Consider the following 21,580-nt stretch of genomic DNA (forward strand, 5'->3'; position numbering starts at 1 on the left):
GACTGAGCGCTTTGAAACAGTTGCTTTTATATGTAGCTAATCTAGGTTTTAATAGAGATTGAGAAAAAGCTTTCCCTATATTCATTTTAAATTTCCTTAATTAAAAAGTGTGACAGTGAGTTGGGGTGTGCTGTCACTTGGCTGAACAGAGACTGGAAAAGGTTACTGGGATGGGAGGGGAAAGGAAAACCTGTATTTAAGTCTGCTTGAGGGAGGCTCTCTCTAGGAGCACAGTCTGCATTCTAGATACCCTGGCATAGTTTATTTGAATAAAATAGTAGTAATTTTGTAGAGTATTTGTGGATTTTTTAGCATAGCATTTTGGGCTCACTCTTAGCCTAACCAGGTACTGTTAGCAGCCACAGGCCAGTGTCATGCCATTGACAGTGCCTGAAGAGTCTGGCTGGTTTTTAACTTAGCCTTTCCTCAACTCCTTATACGTGACACTGTGAAATGGTATCAGAAACCTGACCAAAATAAAAGAATGTTACACCCACTGCTCTTGATGCTGGCCAGGCCAGTTGTTTCCTTGCAGAAGGCAGGGAACTTGCCTGTTTTTGCCTGAAATCCTGATTTACTGGGTACAGAATCTCTGGATTTCTGGATTTTTGACTGTATGTGAGGGCCTTGTGCTGCTTTCGCTTGTGCTGCAGTCCATCAAAAAGTACTACAGAGAGAAACCAGAGGAGGACACAGATTTTTGTCTCATCAAAGACAAACTTCTTGTGAGACACATAGACAGGATGCTATCATTGTGGGTGATGCTGCCAGCATCATGACAATATTAACTGTCCCAGGTCAATCCAGATATTCATCTGCCTTAGTGTCTTCTTTCTCAAGTGGTCAGTGTCAGGAAAATTAATCCACAAACACTAGAGGTTTATGTCCAAAAAGGAGACAGAGGAGTCCTTCTTCTTTATTTGAATAAAGGGAGAGGCCATGGGGCATTCCCCTGGGGTCTCTCAAATTTTTGGAGGGCGCAGCCTCCTTTTTATCCTAATTCCCGGCCGCTTGTCCCTTCTCTCTTTCCCCATAGGCTGAGGTACTTGAGAGGTACAGGCTTCCCAGAACGCCTGATACCTGGGATACCTTCCCCCCCCACAATGTATAATCTCTTCTTAACTTTTATGGAATTCATAGTGTTCTTTCAGTGCCTCTTTGATCTTCTACTGGAATCCATCCCATTGTTTCTGTTGTCTCTCACTGATAGCTACATCTTATCAGTGGACCCACAGCTTGTTTGTAAAGACAAGCCCATCATTCCTCTCATCAGTAATCTATTCTAAGGAGCCCCAAGCTGATGGATTTAGTGCTTGTGACAGGTTTATCTCACAGATCTGCTTGTGCCACATCTAAGTAGACTGCTGTTGATCTGCCTATAGTTATATACCAGTGGAAATTCCCAAACACTGTAAAGACATTTGCATTTAAAATCCCCATTCCTGCAACATAGCAGTAAAGACTGTGCAAGACCTTCCTGTAGAGCACAGTGTAAATATTCTCAGACTTCTGACAATTACTGTGGCTTTACTAGACCTCTCTGGAGAATGTCCAGGCTGCTCCCTTTTGGCTGGACTTCCTGATGCCTTTACGCTCCAGAAGCTGCTTGGCCATCAGGACAATGTCATCAAAACCTTCACTGTGGGTTCTGAGAGCCAGCACAGCTCTTGGGGTAGATATTACACTATCCCCTGGGCACGTTGAGAAAACTCAGCCTTTTTCCTGAGGAAAACTCAAATCTGCCCTGGGTGGCTTTCCAAACGGAAAACCAGTAAATCAGTCCATTCTGAAAGTGGAGCTACTCTGCTTTTACTGGCACAGGTGTGGGTTTTTTTTTACATTTTTCTCCCTGAACCTGCTAAAAAGGTTTGCTTATGCCCTTGCTTTCCCTTTAGAGCTGGAGCCAGAGCCCATCATCCCTATTTATCTACTAGTCTTTGAGTGCTCTCCTGGTTAATACTGGGTTAATCCCTTGTACTTGTACAGGTGTGTAAGTCCACAGGGGAAGGTACCTCCATTATGGTGCTCCTTTGGGGTTAGCTGATATAGCAGTGAAGCTCAGCTCTTCAGCATGGCTGTGTTTCTGGCCCAGTAACCTGGGCCAGGTAAGTGTTCAACCTTCCTGGTCAAGCAAAGAAATGGGGAACAGAGAGTGGAGGTGCTGCTGACTTACAGCCTGAGTAGCTGGTGTGCTTATGTGGGACATCTGAGGGGCTCTTTTCTTTTAGAGGGGGTTCCCTCCTGCTATCAGTCAGGTTCCCTTTATCTCTGAAGGAAAAACCTGTACAGTGGCTTGTCTGCAGGTTCCAGTGTTGGTGTTAGTGGACAATGAATGGAAATCCACTGTGGATTTAGGGTATGTAAGTGCCTTTACTGAAAAAAGGTTTTGCAGCCCTTGCACTGTTTTTCAGGAGTAACAGTGCATCTCCTAAACAGAGCACTTGTCTTCTGTTTATCACCACCCATGTTTCTGTGGGAGAGGCTTCTCCTTACCTTTCTGGAGCTGATAACATCCTGGTGGCAGGGGTGGGCTAGTTTAGTGCAGATCCTTCACCATCATTTGCAGTTGTGTTACCACGTTCCCAGCTTCCCTGGGAATGGCCTGTGTCTCTTGAAGGATTGCTTCCATCTCTTCGCCAGTACTTGTTGGAGCTTGTTTAGCAATACGGGCTGTGCAGGTAGAAATAGGCAGGCCACATGCAAGACATGTGCCTCTATGAGGACACTCCAAGGAAGTCGGAAGGACTGTCTTGAAGCTGGTATTGATGGCTTACAGTGCCATCATCTAGGACACCCCACAGTTGCTTGCAGTGCTCCCTACAGCAAAGGACTGCTGTCCCTACAGTCCCTCCAAGTGCTGCCCTGCCCTCTGAGCTGGGCATGAGGAGATAATTCAGCTTCACTTTGCTTCTCTGTCTTTTTATTTTCCCTCTAGAAGTCAGACAGATGTGGTTGAAATAAAGCAGTTATGCCAACATGTTGAAAGTAGTGTGGTTGCATCCCCATGTGTTTTTTTCTCTCTGTAAAAACAGCATTTCTAGTGGCTTTTGCTTTAGCTAAATAGTGGAAAGTCCCATCCATGTGGGATGGGATTTTCCTCTTGGTATATCCAAAACCTCATGTCTTAAGATGATCTGAGTTCCTGCAGGCTCTGCTTGTCCTGGGTGTCATCTATCCTCATGATGTGCTTGGAGATGATACGCATTCATGACCTTCTGCCTCACAAACACCCATCTCTCACTCTACAGCAGTCATAGTTTAGAGATGGTGCCACCAAAATCTTGACCCTCAGCTCCTGACATGGTGAAATCACCAACTGTGATTTCTGGAAATCTTAGCACCTGCCTGTTTTTTCCCCAGGGAGAAAATCCTTATAAATAGCAGAAAATTAGTTTAGCAAAATGTAGTTCCAGGAACTGTGCGTGTGGTATTAATTTTCTAGATTTGGGAGCAAGGGATTCCTGTTGGTGAGATTATGTCTGATGTCAGTACTGACATCCATGTATGCTCATTCACAGAAACAAAACTGTTAATCATTACAAGGCTGTTTCTCATGAATCCTGACAGTTTATTTGCCATTTTGGGGGGAATTTAGTCTCTCATTAGAATCTAAGTGTGATTCCAGTCAGTTGGTCAGTCAAGTGTTGCATCCCCATGTGTTTGTTCCTCTCTGTAAAAACAGCATTTCTAGTGGCTTTTGCTTTAGCTAAATAGTGGAAAGTCCCATCCATATGGGATGGGATTTTCCTCTTGATGTATCCAAAACCTCATGTCTTAAGATGATCTGAGTTCCTGCAGGCTCTGCTTGTCTTGGGTGTCATCTATCCTCATGATGTGCTTGGAGATGATACGCATTCATGACCTTCTGCCTCACAAACACCCATCTCTCACTCTACAGCAGTCAGTGAATTTGGATCTGTATTTGGCATGTTAGAACACAGAGAAGGTGAAACAAGATGCTCCATCTCCAACAATTTCCAAGGTTGTGAGTCAGATGTGAAGCACACAAAAGCGTCCTGAAACCTGAAGTTCTGGTTAAATTGTTGCCCTGCCTTGAGCTACCCCTGTGTGAGATGGACCTTTATTTTAGTGCCAACAACATAGGTTATGCGATAGATGAGAGGGAGAGAAAGAGAGAGGGGGAGAGAGGGATAAAGAGGCAAAGTGAAAAGAGAGAAAAATGGGGGGTTATAGCTACCAATGGATGAGACAGGGTCACCAGTGTCTTTTTCTGTGGGGAGATCTCTCTCTCAAAGAAAGTAACTGTCTTGGTTCTAGAAGACAGGTGTCTGCTAGGGAGAGCAGGAGCCTCCCTTGGGATGAAAGAATGTAGACCCCCTCTCTCTGAATTATTATAATTTTAAAATCAAGGGGGCTTTCAGGCAGAGATCTGGGGATAGGAATAACAGTTCTTTACTAGTATAACCAGGCAAACAAACAACAATAACTACAGCATTAACAAGAACACAGAACCAGGGGCCCCGGGACAGCCCTCTCGGCTGAGACGGGATGGAGGAGAGGCTTTGTTTTCACAAACCCCCTCGGACGGGCAGTCCCGGTGCTCCTGCAGGGCTCCGAGGAAACAGTCAGCTGGGACAGCAGGGACAAGCTGAGATCCTGGGCTAGTGGATGAGGTGGATCAGCAGCTCCACGGCGATGCCTGGCAGGACAGGGGGTGCGAGGCCACCAACAAAGAGGGGAGAAGGAGAAGCAGCAGCTCCGCGACCCAGCACACGAACGTCCTTCCCCGAAGCCGAGGAAAAGCTAGCTAAAAACTGTCCCCACCCTCCTTTTTCTGCCCCCTCCCCCCCCACCCTGGGCCCGGCCACTCTTTGTCCTTTGTGAAAACCCCTAAGTACCGGTAGTTAGGTTGTCCCAGCAGATAATGGGTAAAAATTCCCTGGCAGGCCAGAACACAAAAATAAAACAAAAAAAAAGAACACTTAACCCTCAACACTATCCACCCTGAATTTTTTCCCATACCAAAATGTTACATCAAATATTAAACCTTTAAATTATACACGAACACATACTACTTTAACTATATACATATGTACATGCAGATACAGATACAAGCACAGTGTCATGGGTAGCTCACCCTAAAACCAGGTCCCCTTGGGGTATGCACCGGGTCTCTCCATCTTTTTGCATCACCCACCAAGTGCAACCCGGTCCTTGAGCAAAGACAACCCCACGGATTGGATTGTCTTTGCTGGAGGCAGAATTAACCCAAACAGTTTTTCCCAGCATACCTCTCATATGTACCACTGGAACCTTATCTCCATCTGTCGTTCTAAAGGGCTCAGATTGGGCTGGGCCTGCTCGGTTAGTGGAACCTCGGGTGTTCACTAACCATGTGGCTTTTGCTAAATTAATCTCCCAGTTCTTGAAAGTTCCCCCACCCAGTGCTTTCAAGCTGGTTTTCAGCAGGCCATTGCACCGTTCAACTTTTCCAGCAGCGGGTGCATGGTAGGGGATATGGTACACCCACTCAATGCCATGTTCCCTAGCCCAGCTGTTTATAAGGTTGTTCTTGAAATGAGTCCCATTGTCTGACTCAATCCTCTCAGGGGTGCCATGCCTCCAAAGGACCTGCTTTTCAAGTCCCAGGATGGTGTTCCGGGCAGTGGCATGAGGCACAGGGTAGGTTTCCAACCATCTTGTGGTGGCTTCTACCATTGTGAGCACGTAGCGCTTGCCTTGGCGGGTTTGGGGCAGTGTGATGTAGTCCATCTGCCAGGCCTCCCCATACTTGTATCTGGACCACCGCCCACCGTACCAGAGGGGCTTCAACCGCTTGGCCTGCTTGATCGTGGCACACGTCTCACAGTCATGGATAACCTGAGAAATACTGTCCATGGTTAAATCCACCCCTCGGTCTCGTGCCCACTTATAGGTGGCATCTCTACCCTGACGGCCTGAGGCATCATGGGCCCATCGAGCTAGGAACAACTCTCCCTTGTGTTGCCAATCTAAGTCTATCTTTGACACCTCTATCTTTGCAGCCTGATCCACCTGCTCATTGTTTCGGTGCTCTTCATTAGCCCTACTCTTGGGGACATGGGCATCTACATGACGGACCCTCACAGACAGTTTCTCTACCCTGGTGGCGATGTCTTTCCACTCATCAGCAGCCCAGATTGGCTTTCCTCTGCGTTGCCAGTTGGCCTTTTTCCACCTTTCCAGCCATCCGCACAGAGCATTGGCTACCATCCATGAGTCAGTGTAGAGGTAGAGCTTTGGCCACTTCTCTCTTTCAGCAATGTCCAGGGCCAGTTGAACAGCTTTGAGTTCAGCAAGTTGGCTTGATCCACCTTCTTCAGTGGCCTCTGCGACCTGTCGTGTGGGGCTCCATATGGCTGCTTTCCACTTCCGGTTCATCTCTACGATGTGACAGGAACCATCAGTGAACAGAGCGTAGCGTGTTTCTTCTGCTGGCAGCTGGTTATACGGTGGAGCTTCTTCAGCCCGTGTCACTTGTTCCTGCTCCTCTTCATCAGTGACACCAAAGTTTTCACCTTCCGGCCAGTTTGTAATTATTTCCAAAATCCCAGGGCAATTTGGGTTTCCAATATGGGCGCGCTGCGTGATGAGGGCGATCTACTTGCTCCATGTAGCGTTGGTGGTGTGGTGGGTAGAGGGAACCTTTCCTTTAAACATCCACCCCAGCACTGGCAGTCGGGGTGCCAGGAGGAGTTCTGCTTCTGTGCCAATCACTTCTGAGGCGGCTTGAACTCCTTCATAGGCAGCTAAGATTTCCTTCTCTGTGGGAGTGTAATTGGCTTCGGACCCTCTGTAGCTTCAGCTCCAGACTCCCAGTGGTCGGCCTCGAGTCTCCCCAGGCACTTTCTGCCAAAGGCTCCAGGACAAGCCATTGTTCCCGGCTGCAGAGTAGAGCACGTTCTTCACGTCTGGTCCTGTTCTGACTGGGCCAAGGGCTACTGCATGAGCAATCTCCTGTTTGATCTGAGCAAAGGCTTGCTGCTGTTCAGGGCCCCAGTGGAAATCATTCTTTTTTCTGGTAACCAGGTAGAGAGGGCTCACGATCTGGCTGTACTCAGGAATGTGCATCCTCCAAAAACCTATGGCACCTAGGAAAGCTTGCGTTTCCTTCTTGCTGGTGGGTGGAGACATTGCAGTGATCTTATTGACGACCTCAGTGGGAATCTGACGCCGTCCATCTTGCCACTTTACTCCCAGGAACTGGATCTCTCGAGCAGGTTCTTTGACTTTGTTCTTCTTGATGGCAAAGCCAGCTTCTAGCAGAATCTGGATGATCTTTTCTCCTTTCTCAAATACTTCTACTGCTGTGTTCCCCCACATAATGATGTCATCAATGTACTGCAGATGTTCTGGAGCCTCACCCTTTTCCAGTGCAGCCTGGATCAGTCCATGGCAGATGGTGGGGCTGTGCTTCCACCCCTGGGGCAGTCGGTTCCAGGTGTACTGCACTCCCCTCCACGTGAAGGCAAACTGAGGCCTGCATTCTGCTGCCAAGGGAATGAAGAAAAATGCATTGGCAATGTCAATAGTGGCGTACCACTTCGCTGCCTTGGACTCCAGCTCATACTGGAGCTCCAGCATGTCCGGCACGGCAGCGCTCAGCGGTGGAGTCACTTCATTCAATGCACGATAGTCCACAGTCAATCTCCATTCTCCTTCAGATTTACGCACAGGCCATATGGGGCTGTTGAAGGGTGAGTGGGTTTTGCTGACCACCCCTTGGCTCTCCAGTTTTCGGATCATCTTGTGGATGGGGATCACAACATCTCGATTTGTCCTATATTGTCGGCGGTGCACCGTTGAGGTGGCAATTGGTACTCGCTGTTCTTCCACCTTCAGGAGTCCTACTGCAGATGGGTTCTCTGATAGTCCAGGCAAGGTGTTCAATTGCTTAATGTCCTCTGCCTCCACAGCAGCTATTCCAAAAGCCCACCTGAGTCCCTTTGGGTCTTTGTAACAGCCATTTCGAAGGAAGTCCATGCCCAGAATACACGGGGCCTCTGGGCCAGTCACAATGGGATGTTTCTGCCACTCTCTCCCAGTCAGGCTCACCTCAGCTTCCAACAGAGTCAACTGCTGCGATCCCCCTGTCACCCCAGCAATGGAAACAGGTTCTGCCCCCACATGTCCTGATGGCATTAGGATACACTGTGCACCAGTATCAACTAAAGCTTCGTATTTTTGTGTCTCTGATGTGCCAGGCCATCGGATCCATACCGTCCAAAAGACCCGGTTTTCCCATGCCTCTTCCTGGCTAGAGGCAGGGCCCCTCTAGCACTGGTCATCCTCTCCTCCCTGGGCATACATGCTAGAGGTTCCTTCAAGGGGATCATCCTCTTTTCTGTAATGTCTGGCAGTTTTGTCACAGGAGGTTGAGGCTACCTTCACTTTAGTGGAACCTTTCTGGTTACTGGTTCCCTGCCTGAGTTGACGCACCCGTACTGCCAGGGCAGAAGTGGGTTTCCCATCCCACTTTCCCATGTCTTCCCCATGGTCACGTAGAAAGAACCACAGCTCAGTTCGTGAGGTGTACCCTCTCTCTCTAGCTGGGGAACGTGGGGCTTGGAGTTTTGGGCTTGTGACCCGCACTGGTGCCATATGGGAACTGCTCTTCCTCATCTCTTCCCTCATTTCCCTCATCTCCTCTTTGAGTTCCTTAATCACAGCAGAAATCTTAGCCTGATGTGGGCCATGGACCATACTGTCATAATTTCTAAGCCTGGTGGCAACAGAACCCACCGTCTCTCGGCTGTTATCGGCATTAATTGTTGCAATATAGGTGGTGTAGTCACGTGGCCCTAGATTTGCCAGACTCCACAACATCTGCCCAGTGCACCTGACTTTGTCGGGGTCATTATCATGCTGTCCACCCCTTCCAAAAAGGACCTCTAATATCGCCACTTCTCTCAGCTGTTGGATCCCTTCCTCAATGGTTTTCCATTCCCTTCTATGATAGTGCTCTTCCATTCTCTCTCTATGGACAAACCTTTCTCTTACACTCATCAAAAGCCGCTCCCAGAGGGAAAGGGGCCCTTGCTCCCTGACAAATATTTGATTCACACCTGAGTCCTGGGTCAAGGGTCCCACATTCCTTGCCTCACCACCATCCAGCTGCATGCCTGTACCCATAAGGTCCCAGACCCGAAGTAACCAGGTGGTATAAGGCTCACGCCCCCGCCTCACAATGTCTTTTTGTAACTTACGGAGACTGTCATATGTCAGAGACTCAGTGATGATTTCAACTTCTGGCTCTCCTGTGGGTTGTGAGGACCCTCCTTTCTTATCCTTATCAGCAGGGTGCTGTGATTTCATCTTAGACTTCCTCTTTTCCACAGGGGCAACAGCTGCTGGCTGTGACTGCCCTTGTGGTTCATCTGGAACCTGGATGGTTGTAACATCTGTGGGTTCCACTGCTGCACCATCAGACTCTCCCTCTTTGGGGCAGGGGGAGGGTTTCCCAGCAGCTGAGGAAATGCACTCCTTTAGCATCTGGCCCATCTCATGCATCTCCTTCACCAGCACCCCCACCCACCCTGGGTGGTTCATTTCTGAGGTGGGCTGTGGGGCAGGGGCAGGCTCTGGAGCAGCACCCCCTGTCTCTGGGGCAGGGGCAGGCTCTGGGGCAGCACTCCCTGTCTCTGGGGCAGGGGCAGGCTCTGGGGCAGCACCCCCTCGCTCTGGGGCTGTGCCAGGCTCTGGGGCAGCACCTCCGGTCTCTTTCCCTTTGTCTCTGAAGGCTAAGTAGAACAGGCCTATCAGCAACACCAGCCACTGTATGATGTCATTAGCATCCAGAGAAGATTTTAACCCTTTGAAAACTGGCGGGGTAGGCCCAAGGAACTGGGTAAAAGGTTGGGAGAAAATTTCCCCAGCTGTCTTTTTCTCCCAGTAGGTACCATTATTAAAGTAACCTGAAAACCATCCAGTTAGTGTGTGACAGCTCTGAATCCATGAGCCCGCCGTCCAGAGGACGTTAAACATCCATGAATTCCTCACCTTATCAACCCACAAAACAAGCTGGATAATAGCCACAGTAGCCTTAGTTATAGGACCCATATTTAGGTAAGGTGCAGCAAATGGGAGAAATATAGCTGTTACCACATGCCCCGTGAACCTGGGTAAGCTAAACAACATGGTTCTACCTAACAAGGTTTCTAAATCCAGCACACAAAAGTTAGGTTATTTAAGAACTGTTATTCCTTTTTTGCCCTTTTTCTCTCAGTGCCCCACGATGGGCGGCCAAAATCTGTCTTGGTTCTAGAAGACAGGTGTCTGCTAGGGAGAGCAGGAGCCTCCCTTGGGATGAAAGAATGTAGACCCCCTCCTTCTGAATTATTATAATTTTGAAATCAATGGGGCTTTCAGGCAGAGATCTGGGGATAGGAATAACAGTTCTTTACTAGTATAACCAGGCAAACAAACAACAATAACTACAGCATTAACAAGAACACAGAACCAGGGACCCCGGGACAGCCCTCTCGGCTGAGACGGAATGGAGGAGAGGCTTTGTTTTCACAAACCCCCTCGGACGGGCAGTCCCGGTGCTCCTGCAGGGCTCTGAGGAAACAGTCAGCTGGGACAGCAGGGACGAGCTGAGATCCTGGGCTGGTGGATGAGGTGTATCAGCAGCTCCACGGCGATGCCTGGCAGGACAGGGAGTGCGAGGCCACCAACCAAGAGGGGAGAAGGAGAAGCAGCAGCTCCGCGACCCAGCACGCGAATGTCCTTCCCCGAAGCCGAGGAAAAGCCAGCTAAAAACTGTCCCCACCCTCCTTTTTCTGCCCCCTCCCCCCCCACCCTGGGCCCGGCCACTCTTTGTCCTTTGTGAAAACCCCTAAGTACCGGTAGTTAGGTTGTCCCAGCAGATAATGGGTAAAAATTCCCTGGCAGGCCAGAACACAAAAATAAAACAAAAAAAAAGAACACCTAACCCTCAACTGTAACTTAGAAAGTCACTTTTATAGTCTGTTTCAAAGTGAGGGGCAGTTGGCCAAGAGGTGGAGAGATTCACAGGCCATTGTGATAAGACTTGTTGCTCTGGGAAGCAGGTGTAAGGTACAGAACAGGCCACTCCTTACAAGTCACTGCTCACCAGCAGGAACGAAGGCAGTGTACCATGGCAGCAGAGCAAGCAGACCTGCAAACAATCACTTGGCCAGCATCCACCTCAACCAGGCCAGAACCCCTGTACCAAGTCTCTTGGGGTCTTCAGGGTCTTAGTCTCTGTCCTTGCGATGGTCGTGAGGCAGATGAGGGAAACTTTGGACCATCTCTTACAAAGTCTTGAGATTTTCTCCAAGAATATGGATATATTTCACCCCCACTGGTTAGTACAGAAGAAGAGAGGGTATTGTGGTTGCAGCTACTACTACAAACACCTCTGACTTAAAAAGATTTTGCCTAGCTTCATCCAAAAATGTCCAGTTCATGATATGTAAACCTCCTCCATTTATTGAATCTATTGAGAGGAGTATAGTAGCATGTGGGGACTTCGTTCTCTCATGCAGTGATGAAATTTTGGGTTGACCTTACTGCTGAGTTTGCTGATTAATAAATTTTGATCATCATAGGATGTACAAATACACTTCAAACCGTTTCAAGACCCGTGCAGAGCAAGAGGTGAAAAAAGCAGAGCACATGGCGAGGATAGGTGAGTTGTCAGAGTATGCATGTGCCCTCATTCAGCTGTTGCTAAGGGGAGGACCAAACCCTTGATTACTGTGACCTGGGATTGCTTGCCTCTGGGATCGCTGGGATTGCTCAGGAACTGAATTATTGCAGCAACTACAGATGACACAGACTTATGTTCATGCAATGGAAGGAATGTACATCGTTCCCAGAGACCATTTCATCCGAGTAGCAGATGTGCAGGATAACCCTTGGAGTCCCAGCAGTTTGCCCTCACTCCAGCAAGTCTGGCTGAGCTCTGTCACCCTGCAGTTCTTTACTCACCTTTAACATACTATGAGCTTTTGGTTGTGTTTTTGTTCTGCGCCTTTCCTCTTAAGGGAGTTAAAAATTTTTATTTTTAGATTTTTATTCTGTCACTTAATGTAAAGGGATTGGTCTGGATGTACAAGGGAGCCCTGGTTTGTTTGGTTTTAGCCCTTCCAGGCATACCTTTTGTCCATCTATTCTTCCTTCCCTGTTAAGTCCTCAGGGAAAACTCTGTCATTGTTGGATATTCAGTGTATAGAAATCACACAAGCATATAAATACAGCATTAAACTGTATTGTAACTGCATTAAATCTCCAGAAATTTAACCCACGAAGCAGTGTCCCTCCCTGACTCTTGAAGGAAAAATGCTGTTGTGAAGGAAGCATCTTGGAAGTTGTGATTTATATGTGACCTGTATATTCTGGTAGGTTTCATAAATCAACTCCGTAAATCACTTGGAGGCATATGTCCTCTGTCCCTATGTGAGAGCTGCTTTAGGCAGGTCTGTGTGTGGCTGCAGGTCAGATGCACAAAGGGTGGTGCCACATTCAGCCTGCGCAGCATCACAGAGGGCAGTGTGACTGTGACCCTGCCCCAAAGAAAAGCAGCAGAGTGAAACGGTTTGAATTGTCATGTTACCTGTTCCTTCTTTAGGAAGTACAGCCTGGGAAGATAGACTTGATAAGATGAAGCTTAAGCAGATTTTATTGTGTGCCTCAATCCTCAAAGGTGAATTTATTTTTAGATTGAGTCCTATAGTCAGGGCAGGTCTTGAACACACACTCCCATTGCTTTTTAAGAAGATGCAAAGAGCAGGATTTAGAGAGGCTTCTTACCTGAAGCAGTCTATGAGGCTTTCATGACACTTAAAAGTGGAGTTTAGCATCAGGCACTGAAAAATGATGCCCATTGTTGTCCCAGTGGTGAGAACAGGTTCCATTTGCATTAACACATCACACTTTTCCATCACCAAAGCAGCCTTTGGGTGTGTAGGGGTCACTGAACCTGCAGTGTGTCCAGGTGGCCAAGGCCAATGGCATCCTGGCCTGTGTTAGAAATAGTGTGGCCAGTAGGACCAGGGAAGTGATTCTTCCCTCCCATCTGATACTCAGCACTGTTGAGGCTACACCTTAAAAACTGTGTCCAGTTCTGGGCCCCTTATTTCAAGAAGGACATTGAGGTGTTAGAATGAGTCGAGAGAAGGCAAGCAGAGCTGGTGAAGAGCCTGGAGTGCATGTCCTATGAGGACAGCTGGGGTGGTTTAGCTTACAGAGAAGGAGGCTCAGGTAAAACTACCTGAAAGGAGGCTGTAGCCAGGTGGGGGTAGGGTCTCTGCTCCCAGGCACGTAGTCACAGGATGAGAAGACATAGTCTGAAGGTGTGCCAGGAGAGGTTCAAGGCGGACATTAGGATTAATTTCTTCACAGAAGGGGTCATTAGATATTGGAATGGACTACCCAGGGAGGTGGTGGAGTCACCATCCCTGGAGGCATTTAAGGAAGGATTGGGTGTGGCACTTAGTGCTGTGGTGCAGTTGTCACGGTGGTGTTGGTTAAAGGTTAGACTCCATAATCTCAGAGGTCTTTTCCAACCTAATTAATTCTGTGATTCTGTCAACTAACCCAGTGCTTCTGGAGTGCAAGGATCACCAAACCAACCCAGTGCTTCAGGGAGTGCAGGAATCACTAAACAGGCCTGGAGCCTCTGGGGGTAAGAGAGTGCTAAGCAAAGGGCTTAGGACTCTGGTGAAAACTCCCAGCTGAGCTCACACTGTTACTACAAGATTGGGTCACATGGAGCCTCCAGGACTAAAACATGCTCAGGGTATTATCCTCAGGGCCATACATGTCATTGCTTTTCTTGTAGGAAAATAGATCTTTATGCCTTGTGGCCTCAGCCCTGTAACTATATCAGTCCCCGTCAGCTGTCTCAGTTATCAGTGCGTTAGTGGAGCAGGTTTGACCTGTGCCCTTCTGGATTACCACAGTGTTCTTTCCACTACCCACAAATATGTTTAGCCCACCAGCAACTTCCCTACAAGCTCTGATTGAAGTGGACTAAGTGCTTTAAGCAGCCTCCAGCCTCCTGTTAGCTTGATTTAGCCAGGCTATCTCTTGATGATGGCCAGTCACACAGCACAGTCCTTGGTAAGCAGCTGTGAACTCCAGAGCATGCTGCTGTGGGAATGAGGTGAACAAAACTCCAATGGGACACTGCTTAGAAAGGAAAAGGGATTTTCTTTGTAGTGGTCTAAATGAACTGACTGGCTACAGTCTCCAGTGTCCTTCTGGCTGGCAACCGAGTTCTGCTTTTTGGAGAGATATTGGTAATCTCTAGGAGCCAATTGCTAGCCTGTCATCTTCTTGCTTACCTTGTCCTATGTAAATCTTAGGCAAGGTTGCTCCTCCATTGGTGTGTTTCCTTGTGTTTCACAGCCACAGTTTATCTCCCTGTGAGGAGAGCAGTGAGGGAGATGTCTTCTGGGTGTGCTGTATGTAACCAGGCTGCTACACCCCCAGGTGTGGGGTTGCAGGCACTGTTTGTCCTGGTGTGAGCTGTGCCATCCCTCAGCATGCACCCATTGTATTGCCAAATTACAGAATCACAGGATGATTTGGGTTGGAAGGGATCTTAAAGCTCATTTTGTCTAATGTCTTCCTGAAGCCTTCTCCAGACTGAACACCCCCAGCTCTCCCAGCCTGTCTCCAGAGCAGAGGAGCTCCAGCCCTTGGAGCATTTCTGTGGCCTCCTCTGGACTCAATCCAGCAACTCCAGGTCCTTCCTGTGCTGGGCTCCAGGGCTGGAGGCAGCTCTGTAAGTGGGGTCTCGCCTGGGTGGGGCACAGGAGCAGAATCCCCCCCTCCCCTGCTGCCCACGCTGTGGGATCAGCCCAGGGCATGGAGAGTTTCTGGGGGCCAGGGCAAACAGCTGAGGCACTGCCAGCTCTCACCCACCAGCACCACCAAGTCCTACTCAGGACTGCTCTAAGTCCATTCTCCTTGGGGAAAATGAGGTTTATTGAAGGAATCTTAAGTAATACAAGGGTGATGTGTGCTTATAGTCAGCATTCCTTTTTGGTCTAGGAGAGAGGCAAAAAGGAGAGTTCCTTTTACATGGTAAGTGTCTTAAGGTAAGATCACATGCAGTGTAGGTTTTCTGAATGCTGGGTCCTATTTAATGTGTAGGACAGATTTGTCTTTTCTCCAGGCAAAATTTAGTAATTATCAGAGATAAAAGCTTTTCTGAGAATAATCCTTTCCCTTAATCTCTGCAAGAAAATTGCTTCTTTGGAACTCCTTTTCAAGACTGAACTTAGTCCTGGTTTTGTGAGAACTGTTCTCTGAATCATATTACCAAGCAGAGCAGGCAGGGCCACGGGCATCCTTATACTTTCCAGTTCCTCTTTGACTTCCTCATGGATCCTTCCTTCAAATGTGTTTTTGCACAGTTTATCCCTGCTATTGTGCCAGTGTTGACTGTGATCTCTAAGCATGTTTAAGATGCCATGTCAGTGGGACCCTCTCACATAAGGTTTGATTTTTGTATGTTTTTGTGTTCCCTTTGTACCTTGGTACACATCAGTTCAGCAAAGGCTCTCTGGAGTTGCTCTCATTGGGTGAATGCCTGTGATGTCTGTCTGTACCAAATGGCTGATACCACCCTTGTCCCTGTATGTTTCAGCGGAAGAGAAGGCTCGTGAGGCAGAGAGCAAAGCGCGTGCCCTTGAGCTACGCCTTGGAGGGGATCTCACTCGGGAGTCTAGGGTGAGCCTTGTGCTTTTGGCAGCATGTCATGTTTTGGGCACCAAGGGATGGTTCAGAGCACTGGCAGTGGAGTGAGGCTGACTGGGCAGCACCCCATGGCAGCATGTTGTGTGCTGGTTAAGCAGGTGGTGGCTCCAGTCAGCACTGAACTTCCAGCATCATTTAGGCATCTCCATGGCCTCATCTCCACTGGATGTGCTTCACCATCTTCACATGATGTACAGCCCAAGTGAGAAGTGTACTGACGTTCCCCTGCCTACACCCCTGATACATCCTGTGCGGGAAGGTGACCTCCAGACTCCAGGTGCTGTTTGCTGACAGCCTCTGTGGAAGCAGCCTGGGAAACAGAACTAGAGCTACGGGCTTTTTGGCTGTTCTCCGCTGCCTGTGCAGCTGACTCTGAGGCATTTGGGCAGGGGCTTTTGGAGAGGGGCTCTTTGCCTTTTTCCAGTGGGACTGTGGCTTTGAGAGGGTCAAGGCTGAGCCCTGGTGCCAGGAGGTGGGAGGAGGGCTGTCAGGGACACCAGGAAGGTCAGCAAGTAACAGCACTTTAAAATCACTGAGCTTCCTATTGGTGTGTCATGGAAACAACAGTATCCAAGTGCTCTGGATGTCTCCTTGTGCTCCATTGCCACTGGCTTCAATTTACTTAATCCATTTTTACATGTAGATGTTTTCCTTCAAGCAACTGTGTAGTTGTTTAAACAACCTAGCACAAGTGTGTCCTACATGTGGAGTCACACGGGTTGTAAACATCTACTGGCTGTGACTTTTTTACATTTAAAACATTTTTCAGCTCTTCCTGAAAGAGCAGTAAATCAAAAATTGAATGAATTTTATGAATTCCCCAGCTTGACTATGCTATATGCCTATTTGCAGGTGACACTGCGTCAGGTCCAGAACTTGGCCATCACCATGCGGCAGGAGGCTGACGTCAAGAAAAGGATTAAGGATGCAAAGCAGCGGTGAGTGCAGGGACTTCCAAACTCTGGAGTACCTAAGCTGTTTGCTCCAGGTGCTTATATATCTCTCCTGTTTTGCATGTGTGTGTGGTTCAGCTCAAAGCTTAAATATCCATGGGCATTTTATATGCCTGGGCTGTTAAACTGAGCAGCTGGGGTTACCTCTGCTATTCCTCTCTTACCTGCTGAAAGACGTGTTTCTCTGGATTGGGCTTTTTGCTGTAGATGTTTACCTGGTTTTTGCATCAGTCTTTTTCACTCTTTTGCTTTTTCACCTGCAGATATGATTCAGGCTGATAAACAAATGTTCACAAGTTACAATGAAATAGCTTTAGGAATTTTAGGGTTGCTTTCTAAAAACAGGCTGAGTTTTGGTGTAGCCAGTGCTGTAAAATCCCAAGGCATTCTTCTATCTTAGCTCTGGTGGCAGTTAATGTTGGTTTTTGATGTACTCACAGGTATATTTCACTATTCATATACATTTGTTTTTCATTTCTCAAATGAAGTGATAACCAGAAACAAATGCTCTTAAAACAAATGCTGAGTCTGAGGAAGTTTGGGCATTGGGACACAGCATGTCTCCATTCCCACCTATCTGTGTGCATGCTCATTTACGTGGCTGCCTAGGTCAGAACTATCCCAGACTTATTACTGGAGATAGATCTAATGCATCTTAAGATGCTAAAAAGAAGTAAATAAATACAGCTTTAATTTAAAAGTGCTAGAGCTAGGATCTGAATGATACAGAAGCTTGTGAGAGAAGCTGTTTCCTTCAGCTTCCACATACTTTTCCATCTACACCTTGTTCTTTAATTCTTGGGTTTGGTGACTTTAGTGTGCAACAAAAAATTTTGTGATTGGTCTTCTGCCCTTCCTGCCCATGGGCAAAATACTTCTTCCTGCTAAGCTGACCGGCAAAAAAATGCTCTGGGCAGGTACTTGGCTTTCCCTGTGCCCCTGCATTCATCACTGGTGATCAGAAACAGTTCAGAGGATCATGCTTTTCCATAGCATTGTACTTCATTCAGAAAACAGAAAAAAATCCTGAAAGATGTGTATAATAGGATAGCTTCTGTACTACCTAATCCCTGTTGTCTTTTTGGAAAATTCTTGAGTTACAGAGGATGTACTAGGATAGTTTTCTTCTGTTTCCCTGATGCTGGGTGCATCAATGAAAGAAGTGTTTTCTGGTTTCCAAAGGCTGTATCAGATCAGGTTGGATCTCAATCCAGACAATAGGACAGGTACTAAATTTCTAGTAATGAAATCCCTGGCTTTCTACCCACCACTTTGTTTCCCATGGCTTGGATGATAATTTTACTTCCTGTCCTCTCTGATAAAAATGAGGAGACGTTCTTCTTGTTTTGTAGGTGAGTACATGCTATTACTTGAAGTGTAAGGCTCTACATTCTTTCCCAGAAGTTAGAAAAAGAAAATGAATCCCTGAGGTGGGTGTTCTGCCACACTTGCTCATGCTCTTGAATCATAATTGTCTACCTCGGTGAGCTGACACCAAAGGGTCACATTCCAGCCCAGCAGCTGACAGTGTTCAAAACCCTTCTTGGCAAAGATTTAAAATTACTGAAAGCTGCTATTTCAGGTGTTTTCCTAGGAATGTGCTAGTCACCTTTTCTAAATGAAGATGTGTCATTTAAATGAAGATGCGAGTACCATTGCATCTGTGTGAGGGAGGATGGCCTTAAACAAAAAATGAATCTGAATTTATTTTGGGGATTTATTTTGCAAAGTTTCACCATTAAGACAGACTCAGATCTCATCTCTGCAGGTGATCATTGTGTAGGGTTCACGTGTGCATGGCTCAGGTCTTCCTAATATCTGATATTAGTAGACAGTCAACAGAACATTTTAAAGAATTCCACAATCTTCAGCTAACCATTTAAGCAGAAGTCAAATTCCTCATTAAGATAAAGCACATAACTACGAAGGAGTTGGTGGGGGCAGGTGGGGAATATAGAGGAGGTCAAAATTGAGAGGAATGGGCAGGACTGTGTTATAGGCTTTGCCTTGCAGTAGTTACTGGTTTGGACATTGCATTTGAGGATACCTTCAACCTGAAGCTGAGAATCCTTCTTATGAAAAATCCACAGCATGGGTATCAGGGAAGCTGTAGAACCTGATTAAGTTAGTATGTTGAAGAGCAGGACTTCTGTTTGTGAGACACAGGGATTTTGTTTTATAGCACAAAGAGATTAAAATCTCAAGGCTTTTACCCTTAATGGCAGTAGAATTCCTGGTAACCAAAGATTCAGATTCAGAAATCCCTATGGGCTCACAAATGTACTCCAGGCAAATTTTTGTTGGAGTCATCTGCTGCACAGATAAAGGGGAAATCATGCAAATTTATACCCTGGCATTCCAGAAAAAAAACAAAAAACCTCTGCTTGGGCTGTGTGTTCTATCCTCCAGCTTAAGGAGCAGCCTTGTGAAATTTGGAATTAGGAGAACTTTATAGAATTAGAATATCAGGACTGTAATTTTGTATTGAAATCTGAATTTCCATGCTTTATCTAGAAAGAGATATATAGCTGGAAAATACAAACCAAAATAGCATGGAAAAGGCCCAGTCTGGATGCAGCAGTGCTCTCATAAAACTGGTTCCCCTGAATAAAAACATCTGAAGTAAAAACCAGAGTCCATTGTGAAGGAGAAAACATATTCAAATGAATAATTAAATTATCTGTCCAGACAAAATTAGTATCTGTATTGCAAAGTTTTTGTATTTTGTTCATATTCAGTTGTAATCCTCTTTTGATTCACCAAAATATGGGTATGATCTAGTATCAGTATCCAGCTGTAATGGACAAAGACTCTTTAAATGATTAGGGTTAAAAAGTGTGTGCTTATTGGCAGCGCTGGGCCTATATGCAGGGTCACCCCTTAATACACATGGCCTTGAGTACAGGTGAATACAGGCTTTTTATTTACAGAAGTATCGAATACAAATGCATATTCATAACCCAGTTATCACCCGCTCTCCACTTCTTATGCTAATTAGAAAAAAAGCAATTAAGCATGCGCAGTTTGTTCCTTGAAATGAGTCAGTGGTCTCATTATGGAGAGGGGTCATATAAGGGAGGAAGGGATATGGCTCTTCCTCATTCTGACCTTTCTACCTTTTCAATCCAAAGTGACAAATGAACCCCTGGCCACGTTCTAGTTTCATGTTTCCAATTAGTTTCTGGTTTGCAATTGTCTTATGTTCTTGAAGTTACTTACAAGATTCTACATTTCTCATTACAAGCCCAGATGAACAAACATAAGGTTGACAGACAATTAGTTATTGGCTAATGATTAGCTCCTAATTCTAGTAGTGCCTCTCTATTAAATTTAATTAGGATTAGTTTTTTATTAGATTTAACAAAAATTGATTTTAATAAAGGTCTTAGCTTTTTTAATGTCTTAAGTTCTTCAAAGTTTATGCTTCACTTTCAACAGATGTTTTGTATTTTTCAGAAGTAGCAATTTACAAGATTAATTTAATTCTCAAGGGTGCTGGATTTCCATACCCTCTCTCTAACACCAGCAAATAATATGCTTTATTTCCAGCATCTCTTGAGGCTCTGTTTTGTCCTCTGCAGGGCACTGAAGGAACCCAAGGAGCTGAATTTTATCTTTGGAGTAAACATTGAGCAACGTGAGCTGGACGGCATGTTCATTTATAACTGCAGTCGGCTGATCAAGATGTATGAGAAGGTGGGCCCACAGCTGGAGGGTGGCATGTGAGTCCTGCAGATTTTTCTGCAATCTTTTTGCTTAAGCCTGGTACATTTCTACATCTGACTTAGGCTGTGCAATAATTGTGTTCTGCATTAATCATTCTTCATGAGCCTGAGGCTAGCTCATTTTGTCAGCCTTCAGTTTGCATTCTGACAAATAAATTATATTTAATACTGCCTAATATTTCCCTGGTTTCTTGATAGAGAGTTCTCTACACAAATTCTAGTCATCCCTGCACCAGTATGAGGTGCTTGGCATTTGGTGCTGATGCGTGCTGGTAGTAATAATGCCTCATTCTAGAGACAGGCAAAATAGGTCTTGACAGCAAATACAAATACTTAAACCCATCTTACATTTTGCATGATGGTTCAGGTTGCCGGCCTGTCAGTTTAATGTTTGTGACTCTACGTCCCTCTTCCAGGGCATGTGGAGGAGTGGTAGGTGTGGTGGATGTGCCCTATTTGGTTCTGGAGCCAACCCATAATAAACAAGACTTTGCTGATGCCAAGGAATATCGACACTTGCTGAAGGCCATGGGAGAGCATTTGGCTCAGTATTGGAAGGATGTCGCAATAGGTAATGAAGCTTCACTATTACCAGGGTCTGGAAGAAGAAATTTGGGTGGCTGGAGGGCAGCCAAGAGTGCAGATGGTGATTTTGTGGTAATGGCTCCATACTGAGCAGGATGTGGTTTGTTTTCCAGCCCAGAGAGGTATCATCAAATTCTGGGATGAATTTGGTTATTTATCAGCAAACTGGAACCAGCCTCCATCTAGTGAACTGCGCTACAAACGCCGGAGAGCCATGGAGATCCCCACCACTATTCAGTGCGGTGCGTCTGATCCAACTGCTTTTCCCTGGGGAAGGAGGGGACACTCTTGGCTGCAGATGGGGACAGTTAAATGCATAGGAGATTTGGGATGGACTATCGTTATCCTTTCCTAGGGCCTGTCTACTCTGCAATTTGCCTTTGTCTGCGCTCAGTGGTACTCTGTGACATCCTGGCATAAGGCTCCTTTTCCTGCACAGTTCACTAACTGATCTTCAGGTTCCTTGACAGAGCAGGGCAGATATGGCCAGTAGCAGTGTTAAGAGGAGGCTTAGAAATGTCATATGAACTGGAACTCACTGAAAGGCACCCATCCCAGCACCAGAATAACATCTGAAATATCCTC

At 46.6% G+C, this 21,580-nt stretch overlaps 1 protein-coding gene across 9 annotated transcripts in view; it reads left to right on the plus strand.

Moving 5' to 3' along the window:
• The window catches only part of MORC2 (MORC family CW-type zinc finger 2), a 60,808-nt gene that overhangs the window by 23,587 nt on the left and 15,641 nt on the right, over positions 1 to 21,580 (plus strand). For all 9 annotated transcript variants that reach the window (XR_009278949.1, XM_058851658.1, XM_058851665.1 and 6 more), the window contains 6 exons: positions 11,574 to 11,653; positions 15,623 to 15,705; positions 16,585 to 16,670; positions 20,267 to 20,407; positions 20,827 to 20,981; positions 21,109 to 21,237. Coding sequence is in view for 8 of the 9 variants with exons in the window: in XM_058851658.1 (XP_058707641.1) it covers positions 11,574 to 11,653; positions 15,623 to 15,705; positions 16,585 to 16,670; positions 20,267 to 20,407; positions 20,827 to 20,981; positions 21,109 to 21,237 (674 nt within the window). In the remaining variant the exon portion in view is untranslated. The remainder of the gene's footprint in view (positions 1 to 11,573; positions 11,654 to 15,622; positions 15,706 to 16,584; positions 16,671 to 20,266; positions 20,408 to 20,826; positions 20,982 to 21,108; positions 21,238 to 21,580) is intronic.

This window comes from Poecile atricapillus, chromosome 16 (genome assembly GCF_030490865.1).
Source record: "Poecile atricapillus isolate bPoeAtr1 chromosome 16, bPoeAtr1.hap1, whole genome shotgun sequence".
Lineage (NCBI taxonomy): Eukaryota > Metazoa > Chordata > Aves > Passeriformes > Paridae > Poecile > Poecile atricapillus.